At 34.6% G+C, this 26,120-nt stretch overlaps 2 protein-coding genes across 2 annotated transcripts; one reads left to right on the top strand and one right to left on the bottom strand.

The window, feature by feature from the left end:
* Positions 1-6,065: 6,065 nt before the first annotated feature.
* Positions 6,066-12,815, top strand: LOC115440267 (the record flags this gene model as incomplete). The annotated part of the gene is given in 6 exon segments (XM_037445733.1): positions 6,066-6,241; positions 7,066-7,144; positions 9,117-9,259; positions 9,562-9,718; positions 10,521-10,661; positions 10,857-12,815. Coding segments are annotated over 6 exon segments (894 nt in total), but the record flags the coding sequence as incomplete, so codon positions are not given.
* A 205-nt stretch (positions 12,816-13,020) lies between these two features.
* Positions 13,021-25,123, bottom strand: LOC119191876 (NAD kinase 2, mitochondrial-like; the record flags this gene model as incomplete). The annotated part of the gene is made up of 9 exons (XM_037445732.1): positions 13,021-16,104; positions 16,452-16,577; positions 17,150-17,289; positions 17,651-17,784; positions 20,027-20,144; positions 20,366-20,475; positions 20,919-21,027; positions 21,491-21,592; positions 24,885-25,123. Coding segments are annotated over 9 exons (1,197 nt in total), but the record flags the coding sequence as incomplete, so codon positions are not given.
* Positions 25,124-26,120: the final 997 nt, after the last annotated feature.

Raw genomic sequence — 26,120 nt, 5'->3', positions numbered from 1 at the left:
GTTTATGTCAACAGCTGTGAGATTGACTTTTTGGAGCGTACGTTCGAAAACTTCGGATACAATAAAATATTCATCTAAACATTGAAATTTAAAATATTGTACAATAATTACAAAAGACTTTTTAAAATTCGAACGTTGATTAAGATATTTTCTTTGATTAAAATGTTTTTTCTGCAATATATTTATTTGTAATCAAAAGTTGTACCTATGTATGATGAAGGTCTTACTTTATCCGCGCAATTTAAATTCCTACACATACCATGTAGAGCCTCTTTATGCGTCATTCCCATTGCATCATCACGGGAATTATCATTCAATGGAAAAAGCAAGTTTCCTCAAGATGATTTCCTTTAATGTAAAATGGTGATGAATATAAATGTTTATATAACTTTAAAAGTAAAATCTCATACGTATCATTATGCTTTTTTTGTAGTAATAGTAGGCTGTATACCTGTCCTTTACCATAGAAATGATAGTAATACTAAACTACGTTTAGGTTAATATGGACATTACACAAAAATGGGTTAAAAACTCTATCTACTTTTTACAATTTTTTGACATATTCCTTTCGTTTCAATTTATTAAATTAAGTCGAGTTTTTCTAGCTCTATTGCTTTTCTTGACTATAGACTTGAATCGAAGAAGAAAACCGAAAGTATTTTTGCTCTAGATAACCCGAGTAGCTAGTCAAAAAGTGATAAAAAATGGAGACAACTAATATTTTTTCATAAAAATAAAAAATATTAAATAAACTTATGTGTACGTACAATGTATTTTTTTTTTTCTAAATATAACAGCTTGTGCAGAATAGCAATATTTCTGGTTCCAAGAACCTATAACCCTTCAACATTCACAGAAACATACAACCGCAACAATTCTAAATCTAATTCAATATGGAAAAACAAGTGGCGGCACTCGCATTGAGTCCGCGGCCATTTAAGTTTATCTACCCACACGCAGCACGCTCGTAAAGAAATCATTGCGAACCGGTCGGTGGAATTTCTTGGTTACATCGCTATTTGCTAAACTATTCCTTTTATAAAATGTATACATAATTCACTGTGGGATGGATACGTCCGGTTGTACGCGTTGTGTATGAAACTGTTAGTTTATTCAGGAACTTGTTTTCTAGAACACTATTATTTGTGTAAAGTACGAACTAATACAAGTTATATCGCAAATAATAACCACATTCCTTCAGTAGATTAATGAGCAGGATTAAAACCCTTATCCACTAAAAAAACGAAATATTTAAAGCAAGCAAAGTAATCCCACACATGAATGACTAACTTTTGCCTGTGATTCCGCCCGCATGAAAAAGTTTTTACGGAATAAAAAGTAGCCTATAGCACTCATTATTAATGTAGCTTCCAATTAGAGAACAATCTTTCAAAATCGATTTTGTAGTTCCGGAAATTAGCGCGTTAAAACTAGTAAACTCTTCAGCTTTATGATATTAGTATAGATATCCACTCTATTTCATTTAGTAGTAGTTTTATATCTTGAGTTCTTTGCTAACGCCAAAAAGCATAGATCACTAACTATTGCTGTACTTATTGATTTTTTAAGTTTAAGCGAATGTTAGATATGAAAATAAAATTTATTTTCAGATTTTAACACCGGTTTTTTTATATTTTAATTTTCTCACGACGCGACGCGACGTTTCAAAGAGTGCAGCCTTCATGGTCTAGTCCTACTCTAAAAATATGTCAAGTGTTACCATATTTTAATGTACCGTACTCTACACTCAGACTTGAAATAAGTATTCGTTCATAACCGATCAATTACTATGCCTATAGTAACCTATTATGTTCCTTATTAACACATGGTCGAACAACAAAACGAAGTGTGAATTTGGCATAGTTTGGATGTTAGTCACGTTTCCTCTGTCGAATGTGGGATGGCGGTTATGGTAATGTCCGCGAATGTCAAAATGCAAGATCATGCAGAACTGTCAGCTCACACGTTGGAAATAAGACCACATTTGATAAGATCAACTGATCGCGCCTTCCAATTATATTTCAATTATTTTTTATCTGATGGTAAAAGTACAAATATAACTTAGATATTGCATTTGTAGATATTACATTGTACTGGCCTTTTGCAATCCCGAAATACTCTAATAGGATTTTTCCCTGTGTTTAGTATGGCCCACGTGCACGTGCTATAATTGTTACACATAAGGATTTATTAAACTATTCAGTATCCGTAAGCTAAAATGCGAGCTATAATTACCAGCACTTAAAGTCTAATATTAATCTAAAAACTGTTATCAACCCAGTCAGAATTTAGTCCAGTTTGCTTAATATGTGTGGATTATTTATCGGTTATATTAAAACATCCTTGGCTGTACAAATCTGTAGAACGCATGCGCAATCTTACATTCACCGCGAGCTGACTTCATACATATTATATCACGGGCCATGACTAATAGTTATTAGTATTTTGCTATTAAACTATAATGGCATTATGTACCTGTTGTGATCTAATGGGATCTGTTGTCTTGTGCAAGTGATCAGTAATTGTGATTGGTTCATTGCGTTTATTAATCACGTGAGCATGGACAATATTGTTTATTAGTTTAAACAAAATTAATGATGAAACAATTGAGAATAGCAATATTTAATTGAATTACTAAACAGTATATATATCACAACATTTCGTTTATTATCTTAAGTCTCATAGTGCCCAAGTATTGGTCTACTTTATAATTTCAGTATTTATTGATTTATTTTCCTACGTCTTTGTAGTCGGCTCAACTACCACTAGACAATGGATACTATTCAAAATACGTGGAACGGCTATTCCATTAAAGTTTTCCAAAATTTAGTCATTGATCGTCTATCCGCCATTTTCAATAAGCGATCTCAATCGCTTTTTTCGATCTATCTCAAAAAAAGTATTTTTGACATGCTCACAAATAATTTATTTTAAATGGTTCATTCTCCGAATCGGATTAAAGATTGAGATTGGGGATCGTTTATTAAAAACAGTACGTCGGAATAAAATGTATTGAGACCGAGAAAATTTGTGTTCTTTGTGAAATTTTTATAAGACTGATAGTAGTTAGTGAAACGATTTTCAAATTTCTTCGAGCATATTTTATAATGAGTGACGCAGAAACACATTGCGTATCTTTCAGTAGATTATTAAGATTATATTTAAACGCTGCCATATAAATGCGTGTATTTCAAAACACTACGTGGATGGAACCTGGCCAGTCCGCTCCATATTAACAGCAAGGTCGTCCGAAAGGTTACTTGTCTTTCTCTGTCGACTGTTTTATTTTACTTATTATATGACTGCTATTTTGGTGATGCAGGTTGTCCGGTTTATGTTATTGAGATTTCGTATTATTTTAAGGAAAGGAAGAAACTAAGGTTTTGGTCTTTGCTTGGGTTTAATTTAATTATTGGTAACGCCAACGAAATAATGAAGGCGTTTGTAATGGTCACATGCTACAAATCTCTGACTAAATAATAGGGGACCGGCCTATGCTTGATTTTGTACATTATTCTATATGTAATGGTTAATAATACGAAAAAGAAGCACTCCTGCGAAAACTGCATAACAATTGGTTAAAAATGAGCGAGTAATTCATATTTAAAATATTGTAACGTGCAGAAGTGGGCGCGATGTGGGGATATCGCTTCATCTCTTTTTCGCACGCGTCGTAATTCCTGATGACGTCACATGTGGATATTTCGTCTCTTTTCTGTTTCTTGTTAATTACCCTTCCACCGAAATTCAAAGACTTATAACTTGTTGATTTTTTACCGGATTTTAATAATTCCTTCTGTGTTATAATTTATATTATGTAAATATTTGATAATAGTAAAGAACAAAAATGAGTCCGGTACCCTATTATTAGATACTGCAAATACTTAAGGTTCAGTAGACGTAGTTCGCCTCTTAATCCCAATGAGTACCTACATAAATATAAAGTAAAATGTTTTTTTGAAACGAGTACGGCCAAGTAACGCCACTGCACCTGATGGTAAGTGACATGAGGTCGAATAAAATGTCGCGTCAGAGAAATGATTTCCCCTCGACAGTCGACATAATGCCGGCCTGTTGCCAGATATACACCGGCTGATCCGGAACGCGATATACTTACGTGCGCTAGTATGGTGGGTTTGAACACTTTTTGTACGGTGGCTACTGTCCGAGCGGAAATAAAATATATCCTACCACTGATAAAACTAAACTGGTTAAAACTTGAGTAATTATTTCGACTCTGGTCTGTACTGCAATAAACATTATAGTTGTGATTTATAAATATGTGAGACCGATTAAATTTGCGAAAAACATTTTGTATTTGACACTTAAGACGTTCGAATAATACGCTTGCATACAAATTACTCATAGCTTGATAATTTATTTTAACGTTAGATATTAATGTAATAAAATAATTTTTACATCGTGTGTATCGAATCAAATTCTAGAATTTTATTGTAGAAGATATAGAAGTATTTGATACGGACCTAAAATATGCCGACCTTCTTTTTAAACTTGACGATATATTATAATAGAGCCTGCAATGTATGCAGTTATTGGTGTTTGAAAACAGCACTTAATATCTAAACTATAAAGGAACCATTTTAGTGCGAGGCACAAATGCCATAAAAGTCTGCCTTAAGTCTAAATAAAAATGCACAAACAAGATTTGAAACTCTGTTTATGCAGATCAACCGGTTTTGTGTCGATGTTTTCGCATAAATGCTGTTATTCTTTTTTTAAATAATAAAACTGTTATAGCTTTAAACTGCATGAGGATCTAAAAAATCTTTGCGATGTTTTTGTAAATGCTGGGTGGGCTTAAATATTTTTATATGTTTTTTATATGAATACAACATTGAAGATTGTTTGAGTTTACTTTAAACGACAAAGTAATAGTGTTTAAAATATATTTTTATGTGACGAAACACACAATCAATGATATCGTACTTATTAGTCACTAATGATAACCAGGTAACGGTACAGTCTAAAGCCAATATTAAAAAATCTCGTTCTTCTGCAGAACAGAAAAAAAGAAACTGTTATAATAGCTCCTAAAATATAAAATCGTTAAAAGTCAAAAGTTATCGCAAAAAACTAAGAATATTATTTCCGTCCATCTATAAACCTTCCTTTTTTATTTTCTTCCTTTATTTCACCAACTCAGTAACCTAGAATCAATATAATATTGACCGAAAAAACAAAGTCGACCGTTCGACATTAAAACGATTTTTTGTGATCGGACCCCTGGACAGGGGCCCCGACGAACAATAGGGGGAGATGACGTCACATCCGGCGCGCACAGCACAATAAACTAAGGAAATTACTTTACTGTATTGAATTATAATATTGTTGTGGCGCGTATTCGTGATGTAACCTTAAGATAGGACTAATGGGAACCGAATGGTTATTGCCCATTACTGTGAATTAGACCTTCGATGTTGAGAACTCTGTGATGGGATTAGAGATAAATTCTATTGGTTAGGTGCACGACAACAGCGCCTCCGAACAAAATACGAAACAAATTGTAGGAATTTTCGAAGTAACCGATAGATTACCTTCTGCTTTAAACAGATATATGTATACAAGTTGTAAATATATGCCAAGGCGTGCGCTGGGATCGCTTCATTATACTCCCACCATGCACTTCGCATATAGCCATTGGAGGTCCAAACCGATTATTGGTACTTCCTTTCCTAAAGCATTATGAAATGTTGAAACTTATCACTGTTTTGTCACATTTTTACGTCAAGCATTTTGATAAAGAAAGCAATAGAATCCTATCAGTTATCAACAGCTAAGGATTTTAGCTTACTTAAATTAAGTACTTTTGCAAGTAGCGCATATACAACATCAATTAGGTAATGGAAATCGTTCAAAAATATCCACCTTCCCTTTTAAATTTTTAGTCACTTGGCCATTGTTGATTATATTCAATATTAAATATACGTATTTCTAAATAATCAAAAATAGAAGCCTGTTTTACTATTTCAATAATATCCTTTCCTTCTTATTCTGAATGTTCATATATCTTTTTAACACGTATTAAAGTTAATGATATTTTTCAGGATGATGGTACGGTTGAGTACTACAACAACATCATAGTTCAGCCGCATCTAAGGCTGGTGACTGGTCAAGGGAGGGGGTACCACGTCCGCTGCCGGTATCGAAGGCGCGACCTCACACACTTCCACGTCTACCGGCCCAGAGCCGAGAGGCTGAGCTCCAGCGACGTCGCTAGCAGGTATGGAGATAGACTGTATTCAGTCATAATGATTTCTTAAGTTTACGTTACGGTCCCCCCCGTGACCATGAAGGCTGCAAAGTCTTCAAAACGTCGGGAGAAAAGTAAAATATTAAAACCGCGATAAAATTCGTAAAATAGTTTAATTTAAATATTTATTCAGTCATCTTATTCAGAGGACGGCAACCTTTTGGTAGGCAAGGGCCACAAGATGGCAAAATTAACTAAAGGCGGGCCATACGTATAACATTAAATCTAGAAATCCTGCTTCAGATACGCTTACTCTTAATTTAATACATTTATTTTGATGTTTAACCCATATTACAAAACAATCACGGGCCACAAACAGAACGTTCGCGGGCCGCGTGTTGCCGACCGCTGATCTAAATGACTACAAACCGCAATATTATAAACAATTACATTAGTTTAGTAGTTTCAGTTTTAGTAGTTTCAAAGGAATGTTTAGATAACTAATGACTATTACTACCGTTTCGTTTAAGCTCTATTGGTGTATAAGATATTGTGCCAATAAATAATTGGTCTCCACTTCCCTCCACAGCAAAGCAGAAGACAAAATAATGAATAAAGAGGGCATTTTAACCTGGAGTATAGGGACCTTTAAAACTAGATAAGCCAGTTATGTAAAGTGCCACCAGTAAAGCACCACGGATGAAAATTAATATAATTGTAATCAAATCTAACAGCTCAAGTGATAGGACCCTTTCGTTTGTATGCAAAATGTATGAATTTGCAATTATATTAATTAGAAAGATAAACGTAGATTTAAGCACGATAATATAATTTCAAAAAATATTGTTTTCCAGTGAAGAATATGACGAGGACTCCGGATTGCTGCCCTCGATATCCATGAAGATATTCAAAGGGGACCCCAAAAATAAAGAAGTAAGCAGTTATCCTCATTATTCAATTATTCATACGATTTTATCGATTAAGTTTTTTTTAAAATAAAGTTTATTTTGTTTTAATAAGATCCTGTCCAGACGACATGCGTTACACGCATTAGCATATAAACACCGCGATCAAAATACATACAAAATACGTGTTCTCTAATTTTTGTATTTTGCTAACGAAAACATATTTGTATATATAATAATATAATATACACAATAAAATCGATGAGCAAACAGCGGATAAAATTCGAAATACCACCAGACTTTCCTAATAATGAATGTTGAATTTCGAAATAACAATATTGTAACATGATAATATTTTTAGACGCATTCTTTTAACACATAGTTATTATTCACGTCTCCACAAATCGGAAGATATACAATACTACGACGGAAATCAATCAAAACGAATATATACGTCAAAACAACTCACCTAATGTGGTCCTGAATCTCAGCGCCTGATGATGAACTGCATTCTCACTGCCTTGCCTGTCTGCCATAGATACTGGACAAAAGGCATGATCACAATATTACAGAGAACACTCATTTTAAGCCCAGATGGGAAAAGCGGGGAGCAAGTTTAGGGTAATCTGTATGTCTGTTTGTGGCATCATAGATCCCAAACAGAAAGACCGATTTTGAAGCGGTATTTTTGTTTGAAAGCTGATGTGATCGAAATGGTTTTAATAGTCATATTTTATGAATATTCAGGGGTTTGAAGATCATCAGCTCATTTCATACCTCACAAGTCCGATTAATGTTAAATTTGAAGTGCTGTTATTTCGGTGGTATTTACAACCTTGTGCTGATGCTGTAGCATCAAGTATTCTGCGGAATACCCAACATCTATGCAGCTTATAGCAAATACCGCGTGTTTGGGCTCATAAGTATGGTTTCGAAGAGTAGGAATTTATATAAATTATGATCAAGGCATCTTTAAGAGAAAAATAATATTTAAAATGTTTGAAATAAATCATTTAAAAAATCCCCATGTCGAAAAACATATATCTAAATACCTCTAAAAAAAATTTGTTTATTTATTCTTTAACTTTATTATAAATACCTAGCAATATTTTTACCCAAATGCCCTCGCGTCGGGAGACCGGACCCCAGACTGGGGCAATGAAGATACTTCCTCAAAGGTTAAAATAATACTAGGTACTTACAATAAGGTTAAAGGAGAAACAAACACATTTTATTTTATTATTTTTAGATGTGTTTTCTGTGTCAGGAGTTATTATTTGTTTAACGACGAATAAAGATGTGCGCGCGCGACTCACAATGTTACATAGAATAAACATAATGCATACTATCCTCTACTGCATTTATATTATGTGATAAACCACGAAAACAACGATAAGAAATCCTCAAAACTGTTGCTATGTTACACACTAACGCAACATTCATACGATAAACATGTACAATTATGTACTAAAACTATAATAAAAACGGAGTAATTTAGATAGATCTACATAAAGCGAGCCTCGAGGTTCCATTGTCCTTCGTTTTTATCTTTTAGGGTTTTCCATTTTAAATGATTCCAGTAGCATTTCAAAACATATTTAAATTTAAAATTATATATGTTTTAATTTTGTAATTTGTTATAAATTTGATACTATGATCGTTAGTTATTCTGTACTATAAATTAAAATTAATTCATATATTTTTTACCTATTAAGGTCTCTGCTACAAGTTCCATATAAATTATATTTGGCAGTTATAATTTTAAACAGCTAATGTAGATAGTACTCTTTTTATAACCATTTATTTTGGAGCATAGATTACAGTGTGGCTTTTGTATTTGGTCGGCTTGTACTTATACATTAATGTGACGAGTAACATTTACTCAGAATAGCATTCACTCAGAAGTCATGTAACAAGGCCTTAATTCCGATATTTCTTTATGTAAATAAAATTAAATTAAACGCTGAACTACGGTTTTAACTGTTGACTTAATTTTCCAGGTGGCATCCACAGTGCATGTCGGGGACATTCTTACCCTCGTCGTGTCGTTGGAGAAACAACGGCAATACGGCTTGCTCGTGTCTCAGTGCGCAGTTAAAGACGGACTCGGCTGGACTGAGCTCACACTGATCGCTGACAATGGGTAAAATTAGGATAACAATTAGGACATTTTGCTTGGATAGTGATGGTTTAAAAACTTTAAATCCACAGTTAGTGATGAAAGGATTTAGAGTGATTTGGGTCTTTGTAGTTACGCGTATTAACACATAAATACATGTAAAAATTCTCACTTTTTGGGGCCAAATGGACCTGTTATTTTTCATCCACATGATCACTGTGATGTGTTAAAAATCATAAAATACATTTTTTTGTTTTGAGAAACGAATTTGAATAATGTACTACAGTAAGTGCAAGGTATTGTGACGTTGATTTATTTTCCCACAGATGTCCCTTAGACGGCGACATAATGGGCATGTTCCAGTACAGCAGCGACAAACAGGAGGCGCATGTCACGTTCGCGGCTCACAAGTTCCCCTACACCGCCAGCGTGTACTACACATGTGCGGTCAAGCTCTGTGACCTCAAGCACCCTGACGACTGCGTGAGTTTTCTAACCAGTCTTCACAAAGAATACTATTAGGACGCATAAAAGTCCTGTGATGCGGGTCTCTCTCCGATAGCCTTTTCTTTACAAGCATGGCAAAGTGCACCTGATGGTAAGTGGAGTGGGGTCCAATATAATGTTGTCTGACGAAGGATAATTAATTACCCCTACGGCCTGTTACAACCGGATATACGCAGTCTGATCCCGGAACACAACACTTACCTGGGGTACTATGGCGGGTTTTAACACCTTGTGTACGGTAGTCGCTATCCGAGCGGATATAAAATATATCCTACCACCAGCATTCAAAAGTTAAGCTGTATCTCAATTTTAAACAATTACAACACTGCAAGGGCTATCCTGCGAAAAGTAAGTAAGTAATGTTTGTGAATACGTGCGTTCATTTGGTGTTGATTTAGAAAAGCAATATCCAGTAACGATAACTGATGATTTATTCCTATCGTTAAAGGATTGTGTTGCACTTAATGGTAAAATATAAATTAATTTTAAAAATAGTGTCGATTCTGTACAACTCCTTCTTTCTCTATTTTTGCAAATATAAAAGACGGTAAACTTAACTTAAAGTGACACTTCTATATTGGTTATGTTTATTATCAGTCACTTAGTTGATCGCAAATAATGAGACCATACATCTGATACTCAAGACGCTACCTGTTCCATATTAGGTAGTACATACGTATATTAGTTTAGCGTATTGGTAAATAAGGCGTAACAATATTGATGAGTTTCCATTTAATCCCAGTTGTGATGGTTGCCTTTTATTTCTCCATGACAACAGGAGCCGTGTACAGTGAAGTCGAACCGCGTGCGGCGCGACACGGATGATGACGAGGGATCGCCGGCCACCGTGGAGCTGTTCTCGGGACTTTACGTCAACGAGGTAGACTCGCCCGACAATGACGAAGTCATTAGCGAAAAGGTAATTCTGAGTAATTGTCAAATATTTTAGGTATACCGGTTGCGGGTTGGGTAGTTAGTTATTGATACGTATATTAATTATAATGCTGTAATATTTTTTTGTTTAGCAGTTTAGTAGTTCTTCATGGTATCTGATTATAATTAAAGGGTTTTTTTATTAACAAGTATTAAGTCATATAAAAATCTCTTTTCACAGAAAGAAGATGAAATCTGCATCTCCCAAAAGAACTTCGCAATAGGAATTTGCATCGCGGGCGTGATCCTCATGATTTGCGTCATCGCTGCCATCGCTTTCATCCTAGCCAGGAGACGCAACCCCAAGACGTACTCGCGCACCGGCAGCTCATTGTACAGCGGACCTTACACCAACACCGGTTACTCACACACGAGCTAAAGTACAACACTGTGAATCGATTATAAGGCAATAGGTTAGAACGATCGTTTGTGATTTAAATCAATCGAATGTAGTCGGTTGAAGTTTAAAATCGATTTCAACTCTCGGTTTTATAGTGATTGTGAGTTAATCGATAATTGGTTTAGGATGGTTGATTGTGAAAATCGATCTCGATAGTGTACAATGGTCGTGCCTTCGCATTTCGTTTTCGATTCATTGTATGGACTATCTGAAGATGTCGGCACCGGTGTACTTAAACTTCTTATAGATAATAACAAATAATTTGGTATTTAACAAGTCATCTATCGTGTCTGTGTGTTTGTCGATCGTGCCATTAAAATTACATTATATCTATTTCATGAAGCATCGAATTATTTTGCTGGGCGTATTCCATATATTTTTACACGATTTGTTTATATACAAAATCAATGGTATATTTTAAGTTTTGTACGCTCGGCTATGGCAAAGTGTTGCCAATAAAATTTTCATTTTCTACTTTAGTAGTTTTTTAATGGTTTGTAAATTAGGGCGAAACACTAATGACAAATTGCACTGCCATTATTATGGTATACCGAATACGTTGTGTTCATTCCACAACGATTGAGTCAACCTAGTTAAGGGATTACCATTTAAGAATTAATACCATGTACCATAACATGGAACGATTAAGAATTGTACAAGGAAAGCATGAGAATTGCATAGGTTGGTGTGAAGAAAATTTGAAAATTTTGATGGCCCATTTTACTATTGTTTAAAATGTCGACCCTAAAAATTAGTTCCTAAAATTACGGCACAATCTCAAGCATTGCCCATAAATATGATTCATGGGAATTTTACGTACGTTTTAATCGTTCCGTAGTTTCAAAGGTAATATTTATAATAATTATGTGATAATTTGTGTATTCTATCTGTCCCGGATTTAATTTAGTTTTGTATGCGCTGTAATATTTTAACGCGTATTTAATGGTTGCCTTCCGTTACGTAATTATATAGTTATAACCTCGAATATTTGTCCTGTGGTAATATAATTTCTTTTAGTGGAAAGCTGTAGAGTCCAACTGAAATCCTATATCTTAAATGTTTTTATAAAATACTGTTAGTTCAACACATTATTATTGGTCAAATGACAGTGCAGCAGTTTCTAGGAAAGAAATATATTCGATTATGTGTTACCAGTGTATTATTTCAAAAACTACTAAATTATTTACTTTTTCGAAAATCAGTAATAATACTGCGAAATTAATGATTTCAGTTGGAAATGCGTTTCATATCTTCGACGGTGGTGGGATTCTATTCCTTCACGGATTCACGATGTATTATTGAAGTACAGGCTAAGACTTTCATACGAAACAGTTTATAACGACAAATACAATAGAATCAAATAATTTATTAAATAAAATTTGACATTCAAAAATATAGTTTTGGAATATAAATAATTTTGTGTAGTTTTCTAAAGAATGGTATTTTCAGCTGCTGGTAGAAAAACTACAGTCGTTATAACAGTTTCTATTTTTATCATGGATGCCATATTTTTAAGTTTATGTAAGTCCGTCCATTTGGGTGCTATTTTACTAAGCTTGTATTTTAAGTTGCTTTTTCTGCTTTGTTCGTAACAACGAATTGTCGGCATGTTTCATAATTACCCCATTGGTGGTACACTAATGTTTTTAATTATTTTAATTACAATGGGGTTCTGGAACTGCACCGACGGGATGAGTGCGATTCTGTTTTTTTTTTAACAAATATACTTACTCGATAGGACAGTGGTGTTTTATTTTGACCCATTAACTTAATAAAGCCAATTTCTTTCTTAGATGGTTATATTAAATATTGCCATAAATGGTTTGGAAAGTAATAAGCTTTTTTGCATGTAGGAGCAGTTTGTTTTAAGCAACCAAACCACAAACAAGATTTACATCGCCAAGTGCAAATATAGTCAGAGGAAAATTCTAAATAAAATACTTGCTCCATAACATTTCTATATTCATGTGATGTATAATAAACAGTACAAATGCAAAATACAAATAGTCTACAAAATTTATTTACAAACAATAAATATATTAACTACTACATTATCGCTTGTTATATGGACACTGTAGCTATGTCGTAAACGCAGAACTCAGATTATAACCAGTACTATGAATTGAGCAACCTACTTATTGGCATAAACAAATATTCTCCACGGAGGTAGCTGACGAATAAAAATCGCCTGATGGTATGCAGCATCCGCCGCACATCTCCATCCTCTCCTGTATACCTGGCTGTTCTCCGCTGAGATTGGCTGTTGTGGTTGAAATTTGGCTAGGAGGGAATAATTTCTAATACGTTTGAATGACTGAACGTGCAAGGTACTCGCTTGGAGTTTGCAAAACCAGAGGCACTGCAAGCCGTTGCCTACCCGGAGGTGAGCACTCTTTTAAAGCCTCTTTTAAAGGACAATTCATAACACTCGAGGAAGCCCGATGCTGGGAGTTCTTTCCATAGTTTCCACGTGCGCGGTAGAACGGAGCAATGAAAAGGCACCGTGCTCCTTTAGATAGGATCAACAATTCATTCTGGATACTTGATCAGATAGCATTATTTTTCTATTAAATTTTTCTATTAATGCAATAGGAATATTGTGTGATGTTTATATACAAATAATTGAATGCAAGATGTTACAAGTAGGTTAACACTTTCAAATCACTGGGTATTCAATACGTTTACAACCATTCATATAAATGAAATAGTAGAATGTCCAGAAATATATCTTAGTTATCTGGAGAAAATTTGCACCACATTGATGAAAATCGCATGAAAATTTGTATAGGAAAATTGTAATTTTCTGCAGATATCTAAAGGCATAGACAGGTATTCTAATTTATTTTAATCTATTGATTGTGCACTACTTTTTAGATTTCATATTACCAATACACAAAATAGTATGTTAAAATTAAAAACGAATATGTAAACACAAAGCAAATACAAAAAGATACTTATCAACTAAACATACCTTCAGTCTTACTAATTTTATTCTTACAAAATAAAATAATAAAAAGAAAACCTTCCCCGAACCAATCACAGACTATCTCTTGCAAATACTTTCAATACTTTCAATTTCTACCATAGACTTTAAAATGTAGACATGCCAGTAAAATGATAATTTTAACTTGCAAACACATTCAAATACGTAAAAACGAATAACTTGTATAGTTAAAGCTGTTCATTTCTTATTAACAAGAACTTCGATATTGTAATTCCTTTGTTCATTTCTAAACCTTTAAGTCTATCTTCCAACAACTTCCAACACTGCATTCATTAAAGCAAATTTTTAAATAGTTACTACGACACATTACTCTATTCTACGAGAAATACAAAATATTTAAGGCATATTCACTGTTACATTTTGTAATATTTTATTTTCAATATAAGTAACGAATATATTTCTGTAAACTGCAGCAACAAGCTTATACAGATATCAACTGTCCCCAAAGTAAATTGTTGCCAATTAATTATTTTCTACTAAATTGGAAGTTATATAGCACTCATATTATTCTAATATTGCCAGCTAAAAAACCTATTTTATACTAAAATCCAGGCATAAATTATCGTGATTTAAAATATGGATTCCATATTATCCGTAATTCTAAACCGTATAAAGTTTTAATTAGATTGCAGTCACACTTAAACAGTAAAGTTAAATTTTTCTATATGTTTTAACTATGTCAGTCAATAATAAAGCTGACGGCACTTTTGAATAACATTAAACTATTTATAATTAAAACAATCCATTAAAGACAATATAAAACTATTCTTATAACTAAAAGGATTAAGATCTCATGTTAATTACACACAATCAGTTGACATAAATGACTGAATGTGGCCTGGGAATATTATTTTTTTAGGCTGGTAACATGTGTTTACACCTATAATGAACAATAAGGGCGTCACAGACATTTATAATCTATGATTTTAAATCTTGAAACGTTTCTATTTCTTAAAAACTTTTATTTAATATATTATTACATATATCGTAGTGCTATAGTATTTTTCAATTACAGATGCAGAAAAAAAAAATGTTGCGTATTATTTGAAATAAACCGCTGATTCACAATTACAAGCTTCTATGTTATATATGATGTACAAATTGAAATATATAAATCACATAATTTTAAGTCTTTTTTCAGTGAAAAGTTTCCAATAATCCCGAACAATAAACAAGGAGGAACCATAAGTTATTATCTTTTCAGATTTTTACCAAAATGAACATTTGATATATCATTTTTGCAACATAAATAAAAATTAACATACGACCTTGTCATAGTGAACCAACGAAATGATAATTGATGTAATTCGTAAACCCATTAATATTCAATTCAATTTTTATATTATCCGAAAGCTCAATCGAAAAATACTATGATATTGTGTTAGAAACTAAGTCGTCAAGCATTAACCCATGAGACATTTTGTAATGATTGCTCAAGCTTGTACGAGTCATTACCGTAAAAAAATAAGTCATTAATGTAAGTCATGTCGACTGTAATGACAGCTCGAGTACGTGTCTTACTATGATAAAATCTTAGAATAATAAGCATAGAAGTAATATTAATAGATTTGAGTGTAAACCGTCTTTGACAGCAAAAAAATTAATTTTGTTGCGATTCCTTCTGGCACAAGTATAACGTAACTAAATTGTGTTTGCGCGTTGACAAGTTGTAACAATTGACATTAATTTGCTTTTTAATTCGGCATCATAGAGGTGACCGTAATGGCCGACAAGTCGATTTCAGCAACATAATATTTGTCTCGTTCTTTCAACGGTTTTGGCCTATTTGAAAAAATGGGATAAGTATATGCGGACAATTTAGACTCCTTCTATGCTTGTTATTATTCTGAGGATAAAATTTATTCGTTATTTCAAAACGATTTGTAGTTTTAGGAATTTTCTACAGTCAATATGGTAAGGCGTCGTCCATGTGCACTGTCATCAGGGAGTCTTCCGGGTGGATCTCGAGTTGCGCTTCTGTACCATCATTGAACGGGAAAGAGACGCTACCGTCAACCACTAGACCTGTTCACGGAATATTATTGAATATAAAGTTGAGCAGTCTTGGTTCTAGATATGCGTATAGTTGTTTTTAAACACATCGTTCGTTCGTTGTAAACTTAGAAAAAATAAGTGTGAGAAACGAATAAATTATACATTTTAATGTGGACATAAAGTTATGTTGATTTTTATATATATTTATGACATGTTTTTACATTTAATCTCCATTGAAGCTTTCAAAAATGTTTACTATGAGAATTCGTTAAGTAAATTACTGTAAGCAATAAGACCGTCAATTAGGCCACCTCTCATATTTTTAATATAACGTAGATTATTTCGGTGTGCAGTAAAGATTTAATAAGTAGTAGTACCTGCGTCGCTGCAGTGGCTCTTGACCTGCACGCTGGCGGCGCGGTCGCGCACGCGCAGGCCGCGCGGCGCGGGCCACTCCTCGAACGTTATGTACTCGCGCACCGAGTACGCCAGCTGCTCCGAGTCTAGGCAACACATATACATATATTACACAAACCCTTTACGAAACAAATTGGAGACGGGCGTGCCAAAATGTACGAACCCACAAATTATCAAAAAATTCAATTATTTTATATATAACTAACTTTTGCTCGCGGCTTCGCCCGCGTGAACGAGTTTTTCGGGATAAAAGTCCCACTATATATTTTCCCGGGATAGTAGCCTATAACCTTCCCCGGGTCTTATACTATCTCCATACCAAATTTTGCTTTCTTATACCACGTCTTATGTCACGCCCCGTTCCCGTGGGAATGGGATAAAAAGTATCCTATGTCCGTCTCCTGGTTCTAAGCTGCCTCTCCACCAATTTTCAGCCAAGTCGGTTCATCCGTTCTTGAGTTATAAATAGTGTAACTAACACCACTTTCTTTTATAGATATATAGATTATTACACATGAATTGTTTATAGGCGTTCATGGTCATTGACCACCACCTGACCTGACATATTCAGCTACAACAACTTCATTATCTGGCCCTCATACCCACAACTTCAGCTCCTGTAAGCCAATATCAACAATGGAACGCTTTCACCCCATACCTGGCGGAAACATGAGTTTCTCGTTGTATCTCTCGGTGACCTCGCGCGCCTTCTCCAACCTAGTGTCCAGGTTCACGCCGAAGTCTTCAGACAAGATCTTCATCAGCTCCAGCACGGAGTGTGTACGGAGACAGTTGATACTGGAAAACAGAAGTGATTGATTTGAATGTTGCTTCCATAATAGTCCCTGCCTACCCATAAATAACCAGAGATTTGTACAATAAAGTATTGCATGGCATTGCACTGTCTTCATATAGATGAATGTTATGCTAAATTCTGTAATATACCAAAATTTCAACATGCATACCAACTCAAACCGATTGCAGTATACGAAAAACCTCATGATTATTTTATGCTAAGAATTAAAAAAAGAATTGAAATTCATAAAAACTAATACAAAACCTTGCTACGTGTTTGAAAAAAAAACAATAGTTGCCTCGCACTGGAGTGGCCTAAAATCAGGTGGAAGAATTATATAAAATATTATATGTAGGTAATTACCTGAAATGCCATGATGTGCTTCCCGTACCCGTGGTGACACACAGACCGGAGCTCTTCGTGTGCGTCCACTGGCCGTTGTCGATCTGTAGCCTCAGTAGGGATACTCGTGACGTCACGCTCTCGCCTATGAACACCTGCGAATGGGAGAAAGAGATGGGTATATATGACGCACTAATAAAAGAAAGATAGGTAAAAATGTTAGATACATTTTCGTGGATTTCGAAATATAAGGGTACTATGTCATCATTTTAAAAAATAAGACAAGCTATCTGTAAGTCAATTATTTGAAATTACATTGATAAGAATTTACGATATCAATTATAATATCTATCATATATTTCATCATGCTAAAATAACTTATCTGCAATGTAAAACTTGGCTGTATAGACTTTAATTCCCGTTCTTGTCAAACGAAAAAAAGATAAAAAGCAACCAACATTTCCTTCAATTACCCCACCTAGACATTAAGCGCCTTTTTATTACGGACAATTAACTACGTCAACTTCCATAAATATTATGTAAAGTGATAACAAAACGCAAATATTATTACTGCATGTCGAAGGAACAAACACATAGAGCCTAACCACACATGTTATGTCGTTGTGTAAACAAATAAGTCGCGTGTGCGGATGGATTTATAACATTTTACTGTTCTATTTTTAAAATTGAATGTGACACAATTTTTTCTTCACCTTTGACATTTATGTTACACTCAGAACAATGACAAGCATAGAAGTAACACTATGACATTTGAGCGTACTCTGTCTTAGACAGCAAGAAATTTAATTGTGTTGCGATCCCTTCTGACATCTTATCGATATCGATAAATGCTTTGTCTATCGGCTATGGTAAATTCACAGACCTGCTAAAATAAACACTTTTCGGTCAGTCAACTACAAGCCGTTGCAAATTGCTATTTTAGATAGAGGCTAAAAAAGATATCAAAACCCTGATTTGGTATTCAAGTACCAAAACATCACTACAACATACCAATATCATTCACACAAAAATGGTCTAGCATTTAGATTATTAAATTAAGAAAATGTTAGAAATTTCGGAAGGAATGGAAACCGCTGTAACAAACAAGAAATCGGCCGGAATTTCGTCTAGGAGAAAGCCAGTACGCAGTAAGGGATTAAAAGATACCCAAGAGGTGTGATTTGACAAAAGCTACTAAAATGGGACAGTAAAATTAAAACACACCGGTATCATTCATGTCACATATGTTTGATAACTTATTTCAATGTTAATAAAACTTTGTCGAAATGCTAAGAGCAAACACGGTGCTGTTTTTTCAATGCCAATTGGGACGAGCTATGGAAACGATCCATTTTTGCCTCATAGCATCATCTGTGGGGAATCTGCAATGAAACACATTGTATGAAACACACTATGAAAATCAGATAGTTTCCTCGATCCCAGCCTTCGCGCACGGTTTCCAAGTGGCTTTTACCACTACACCACCATACATTGAAAGTAAAAGGCAATTTATTCAAAATAGTAAACTACAATATACTAACATCTATGTTATCGACAGAATATGCAGCACAACACTATTGACCACGACTACGTAAATTGGGTAAAAAATGAAAAATACTTAATAATGACTGGATCGAATGGCCAACAGCAGATTATAATATGACTACAGCATAATAAAGTATAATTAATAACACTTTTGCACTTATATACAGGGTTTAAGCAAATATATTCGATTTTTGTTTACTCACCGATGGAAGCTGATGATTTCAGTTTCATTTTCTTTACGAGAAGAATGAGATTTACACCCCACAATAACGCAGGCCATTGCTTGTTCCTAGGGCTATATTTTACCGCTTTATCACTGTGTATTTATTAAAATTAACAACAAAAATATTACAAAACATGTAGCCACTTTTGAAAAGCACGCACTGAAGTATAACATAACTAAATTGTGTGGGCGCGTTTGTGACATTGTTTGGGATTGGCAAGTTGGAACATTTGACATTTTATTTGCATTTTAATTTGGCATCATAAAGAGGACCAAAGGTAACCATTTGGTTATTTTAAAGTGTACGCAAGCCGACCTTAGCAACATAATATTTGTCTCGTTCTTTTCAACGGTTTTGGCCTATTTGAAAAAATAGGATAAGTATATGAGGGTAATTTAGATTCCTTCTATGCTTGTTCTTATTCTGAGATGTTACATATCGGTAGATGTCTAAATCGTTGTTTGACAAAGGTGTCCATAATTGGGTCCAGGTTTTGTAGCACTTTTACCTCGATTATTTCTCTTATATAAAATGTGTGCTAATGTTAGGTGTGTTTATCGTATAGATGTTCTTAGGCAATAAGAACGAATTTAGTATAATTTTTATATGGAATGCAAAAGTGAATTACCTCATTGAGAGCCAAATACGGGAGTACTTTAGTGGCGAGTTTAGGGTTTTGTTCTGGATTGTTCGGCTGTGACGCTCTAGCTTCTTGGTTCTCTTCTGTATTTGGCACTGGAGGATATCTGAAAAAATGTTACCTTGTACCAATATTTTATTTTTTAATCAACATCTTATAAGAGATGACAAAATCTAGAAACTAATTATTTTTTAAGTGTCCTGGTAATGAAGATCACCTTTTTCATTCTACGGCTCCACGTAATAGTGGAAGAAATTAACATAAGTTATTGGAGTACAACGTAAGAACGGGAAAATTATGTTTGACATTGTCATCTATGAAACCTACCTGCAATAGTGCAGCGTGTGCAGGTCAACAGGCGCGATGGTGTCGATCAGCTTCGGCTCGCAGGTGATGGTGGTGCGTATCCGCGAGCGGCGCATCCAGCGGAACCGGCCCTGCGACCAAACACTTCGGCGCTAAGTTACATTGAATGTCGGCGGTGGCGCCACAGAGCACGCGTCACGTGACACTTGCTACGATGTTCTATATTCAAATATTTCTCACATTACAATTACAAACGATATTCGATATTCAAATATTTGTGACATTACAATTACAAACTATGTTCGATATTCAAATATTTGTTACATTACAATTACAAACGATGTTCTATATTCGAATGTTTAATTTTTTAGAATTCCTGGCAAATGATTGGTGGGTTATACTAAATTATTATTTATGAGCATAGACAATGGCGAAATGGTGGGGGACTTTGCCAAATTCTAAAGACCAGAATAAGGACATGAATAGGGAGATTTACTAGATATCCCGCCCTTGCAGTATAACTCTACTTACAACATTTGTTAATGATACAAGGTTCAAACCTAACAACACTTACCTCCTTCAGAGCGTGGAGCGCACCCTTCACGTCATTAGAACACCAAGTGGGTAGGCAGAGACGCCCGACCGACTTGTGCGGGGCGCTGTTGAAGCCTATCACTGGTTTACTGTCGACAAAATAATAAGGAAATATTAATTTGCTGCAACACATTTTAGTGTATATGTGCAGTATGGATATTAACAAAAAACGAAAGATATTTGTATTTTAACAGCATTCAAATGAATCATATTCACAAAAAAAAAATTTACGATTCCGAAAAATCATGTCTGTTTTACATGGAATTCAAAATTGTGCCCATAAAGGCTCGCTTAACACATCATGGAACTAAAATAAACTTATGAATCAATGTAGATGCACTAACTAACCTTTTGGGTATGAAGACATGAGCTCAAATTTACCGTCCCTAGACCCCCTATTTTCCCCTACTAAATAATAAACCGAAGATAGTTACAAGCAAAAGCTATTGTTTTTTTCCACGTGCACGGTAGTTTTTAGATATTAAATACTGACAGGCATGTAACGTTACCAACTTCAGACCGGTCAAGTGATTTGGCGACAGCTATACTCACTTTGCGTCTCTAACTCTAGAAGCAGCTAGAAGGAAGGTGCCGTCGCCGCCGCACGGCACCACCACGTCGCACCATTTGATCATGTCTTCGTTATATGTTAATCTGGAAATAAATTATATTATGAACAGTGGTACATATAGGTGGAAGGTAAAGAAAAAATATTACTTAGTATTTGGGAACCTGCTTTTTTTCTAAGCAGAAACTGTTGCAATTGACATGTCCGCTTTTAATATGGGCGCTGAACCTTTTTTTGAACAAATTCCAACCAACTTCAAACTTATTGTATAAAATAGCTAAAATGTGGAACTTGGAATCATTCAAATAATCATTTTAGACTCCTCCATTAATAAGACAAGTAAGAAAGAAATGTGGCAGAGTAACTGATAAAAATAACTTCATTGATTCGTTTCTTTCACTGCATCTCATGGTAAGTGGAGTGGACTTCAATAGAATGGCGACTGTCAAGATATGATTAACATCGACACTCGCCAGAATTATGCCCGCCTGTTGGAACCGGATATACACAGGCTGATCCCGGAACGCGAGACACTTACGAGGGCCACTATAGCGGGTGTAGCACCTTGTGTACTGTGGTCGCTATCTGGGCGGATATAAAATATATCCTACTACTAGCAAAAATACTATTTATAATTAACATCAAGTACATTCGTACCGGCGATCATTACAAAGTAACAAGTATACATTATGCAACACTATTACGATAAGCATTGTTTGTTTGTCACAAATAACTGTGTGGGAAAAATACTTAATGTTACAAAACGGATGGAATATTTCATATTCTATAATTAGAGAATAAATAAATAAACACTACAAAATATATTTGTTTTTTAATTTATATGTGTACTAGTGTTTAGCCTCCCTTTCGAGTTGGCAGCAGAGAGTATGCCTACATTTTTGTACCTTACAAAACATTAATGAAATATACAAATAAACCTTCCTCTTAAAGCACTTCGTCCATTAGTGAAAACTGTATGAAAATATTTCAGTAAACTCGATTAACTCGAAAGAGTTAATCGAGTTGCGACAGACAGACGCAGCGGGACGACTTAGTTTTTTAAAATGTAAGAATATATTTAGTATAATTAAGGAGGTCCAATTTGTGATTTGGATGTTAGAAAGTATTCCCCAAAACCATTTACTTATTCCGACTTATTTCCATTCATAGGAAGATACTATTTCTATGAGTGCCAACGACAAATTTTGGTCGCTAAAACTGACATACGCGAGCGAATCTAAGAGCCAAAGCTAGCACGAAGTATATAATATGATGTAATTCTATAATTACGCAACTGTCTCGACTCTACAATGTCTCGTTCAACGAAACATGCACACAATGTAAACAAACATTACACTTAACCTTACGGTAAATGAGTTTATGAAGATGTTTGTTAGAAGTGAACGCAGAAACTGCTGAACGGATTTAGATAAAATTTTGCAGACAGATGAAGCATGGCCTGGATTCATACAGGATATTTAATTGGAAAAACTACGCAGCGGTACGTACGCAACTTTCGCGAGCATTTTTTATAATGTCATTAAATAGTACATAAATAAATAATTTATGATTTATCTTCAAATTGACTCACATTGCGTATGTAAGAATTAGACTCTATTTTGTTTACACTGGTTGGCCAATTGAAGTTTTATTGAAAATTACCTACACCGCGTACGCTGTACCGCCGACCCGCGTTGTGACGCACGAAATACATGATGCTACTACATACCTAATACTATGTATTTCATTTTTACAAAAATATTAATATTTGTTCAAAGATAGACATGATGTGACGCAGTCATCGGTCGTAAATTAAGTTACATTGAAAACCAAAAATAACTTCCTTATGTAATAAATAAAACTAGGACTTATTCGCGACGACCCAAGCGAAAATCCTTAATAAAAATCTCACTCTGCTTTCGGATATAGAAGTCTCCTATGTTTAATCCAGTTTAGGGTCTAGCCATGTGCCAAATGTCATCCAAACATGTTCAGCAATGTCTTTGATAGCTTCTAACAAACATTTTCATAACCTTTCGGATTTATTATATTATTAAGAAGTAACATAAAATTTAATAAGTATGTCTCTGAATAAATGTGCGTAACGAAATAGTATTAAAACATTTTCTGTCTCATTTCTCTTTTTTTTTTGTTTATCTTGGTACATGCATTCTATCAAATAAAATACAGAATAAATTTATCAAAACAAATAAGAATCTGTTAAGGCAGAATAAATCGTAATATAACTTAGTAAAATCTATTTCGTTGTGTACATTTATTTTGAGAAATAGTCTTATTTTACGTGATTTATTTTATCGCTACGTTCATGTATATAGTATTCTGATATAACATTTTTCTCGGTCAATTAACCCTATAAGGCCATGTGACATTTACGTAAGGTTGCAACCAATTCCACCAATCAACTCGCCAATTGAGCATCAAGGCCTCGCGTTATAAAACTGGTTTGTTATGTGATAATGATAAAAAACAACTACATTGCAGCTGACTAGTGCATCGTTATACAAAACATATCTCTACAAAAAGAATTCAGTTTCTCTTGATTGACACTATAATTATTTCGACCTGCCAAATTGCTCTTACATACTTCGTTTAAAGTGTCAACACTATGATCTATATAATATCAGCCCTGTATTATATATTGTCTCACTGTTTGGCACGGGCCTCCTCTACTACTGAGAGGGAAAGCAGAAAACAAAGAAACATAAGAAATCATTATATAGGGAATGATCTATGTAATGATTTCTTTAAAACTATTTTACAATTAATCGTGGTTTTTACTATGATCTATAGGTAGAACATAACACTCGAAACGGCAAAATTTGTTAATAAAAATGTTACAATAGTTCATACTGAGCCAATACGCGCAATATAGCATTTGGCGAACAAAACTATTATTATAGAAAATGGACTTTTGTCCATTTGGAATACTTCCAAATACGGACCACAGACAAAAGGTACGAAAACTTTTACTGAAGAGTAAATGCATCTGAGAACATTTATTTCAAGGGAGCTGTTTACTCAGGGAACTTGTTCGGCGATTTATCGAAATTATATTTTCATTGTGGTATAGTACTTTATCAATGTGTATTTGCGGCCGAGCAGGGCAGTCTTCACCCGAAGATGTAAAGGATATGTGGCAATAGGGCGCAGTCACCTAGGGGCCGCAAGCCGATCACCCGCCAGGAAAGAAAGAGTTGCGCCTAATTATTTTTTTGACCTTGTAAAAAAATATATTTTTTTAGCGACGGGGCACAGGCTCATTTTTGTACCCCGACGATGAATATGGTTAAGACGGCGAAATTACAGAGTCAGTACTCTGTAATTGAGCCGTCTTACGTAACATTTTTGAAAACCCACCTGCTAGCCATTTCGACCTTCAGCCCCATCTCCTTCAGGCTGGTAGCTACATTTTCCTCGAACGCCTTCTGCTGCCTGTGGTTCGACAACATTGTGTCGAAGTCAGACCCTCGCTTTCGGAGTATCCTCTCCAGCTCCGCGTCAGGTATGTAGTCGTGGCTGTGCCTGCGAAAAATGTATTTTATTACAAGATGTAAATTGTACCATAACAGCTTGTTTACACGTTTTACGACATCAGATCATATGCTGCTGGTAGAAATACGTCTGTAAATAAACAATGATAGCGCCTCAAATAACACTTGGAGAGGTTAGATATTATCCATCACAATGTTTAGTAATTATCCTGCATAGTGTCCTTCAAATCAGATCACAATAATGTTGTTACGCTCATGGGTAACAGTATTATTGTGATCAGATTTTGTGATTAGAAAAGAATGCTGTTGAAATGGCGCGAATTAACATTTCAACAGCATTTTTTACTAACAGTCAGAACGTTTGATAAGCACGATGCTGTATTCTCTGGCTCCTAGGAGCGGAATTTGACACATTAGCTCATATTTATCTATATCTATACTTATAATAAATCTGTAGAGAGGTCAATTCTGTACATTAAATATATTTCCAAAATAAATAACTATCAGGGGTGATTAGGGATCGATACTGATTCCAAAAATGCAATTAGTAAAATTTTTGTCTGTCTGTCTGTCTGTCTGTCTGTATAACCGTTATAGAAACAAAAACTACTCGACGGATTTTAATGAAACTTGGTACAATTATTTGTCATACTCCTGTGCTGGTTATAGTATACTTTTCATCACGCTACAATTAATAGGAGCAGAGCAGTGAAGGGAAATGTTGGGAAAACGGGAGAAGTTACTCCATTTTTAAGCTTCCGTCGCGTGTGCAACCTTAATGGTTAAAGCTACACAGAAATCATGTATGACGGAAATATTCTCCTTAAAATTATGTAAAAAATATCCCACGACAGCATATGTCTATCTTTTATAGTTGACTCACAATAACACGTGTAACTCCCGATAACTTAGCAGTTCGAAACTTTCTCATTATATTTGTCTACTCTTACGTTTATAACACTCTCAGTCATCCCTAATTAAAAAAGTTAACATTATTAAATATTCCATAAAAATAATCATAGAAATCGATATAGAAACACCAAAGTTATACATGTGATACGCTAATAATAAGCCATCATACGTGAATACTGAATCATGCTAT

The sequence above is a fragment of the Manduca sexta genome, unplaced genomic scaffold, assembly GCF_014839805.1.
Source record: "Manduca sexta isolate Smith_Timp_Sample1 unplaced genomic scaffold, JHU_Msex_v1.0 HiC_scaffold_2055, whole genome shotgun sequence".
Taxonomy (NCBI): domain Eukaryota; kingdom Metazoa; phylum Arthropoda; class Insecta; order Lepidoptera; family Sphingidae; genus Manduca; species Manduca sexta.
Note: the sequence above shows the minus strand (reverse complement) of the source record. Positions and strands in the feature narration are given on the sequence as shown.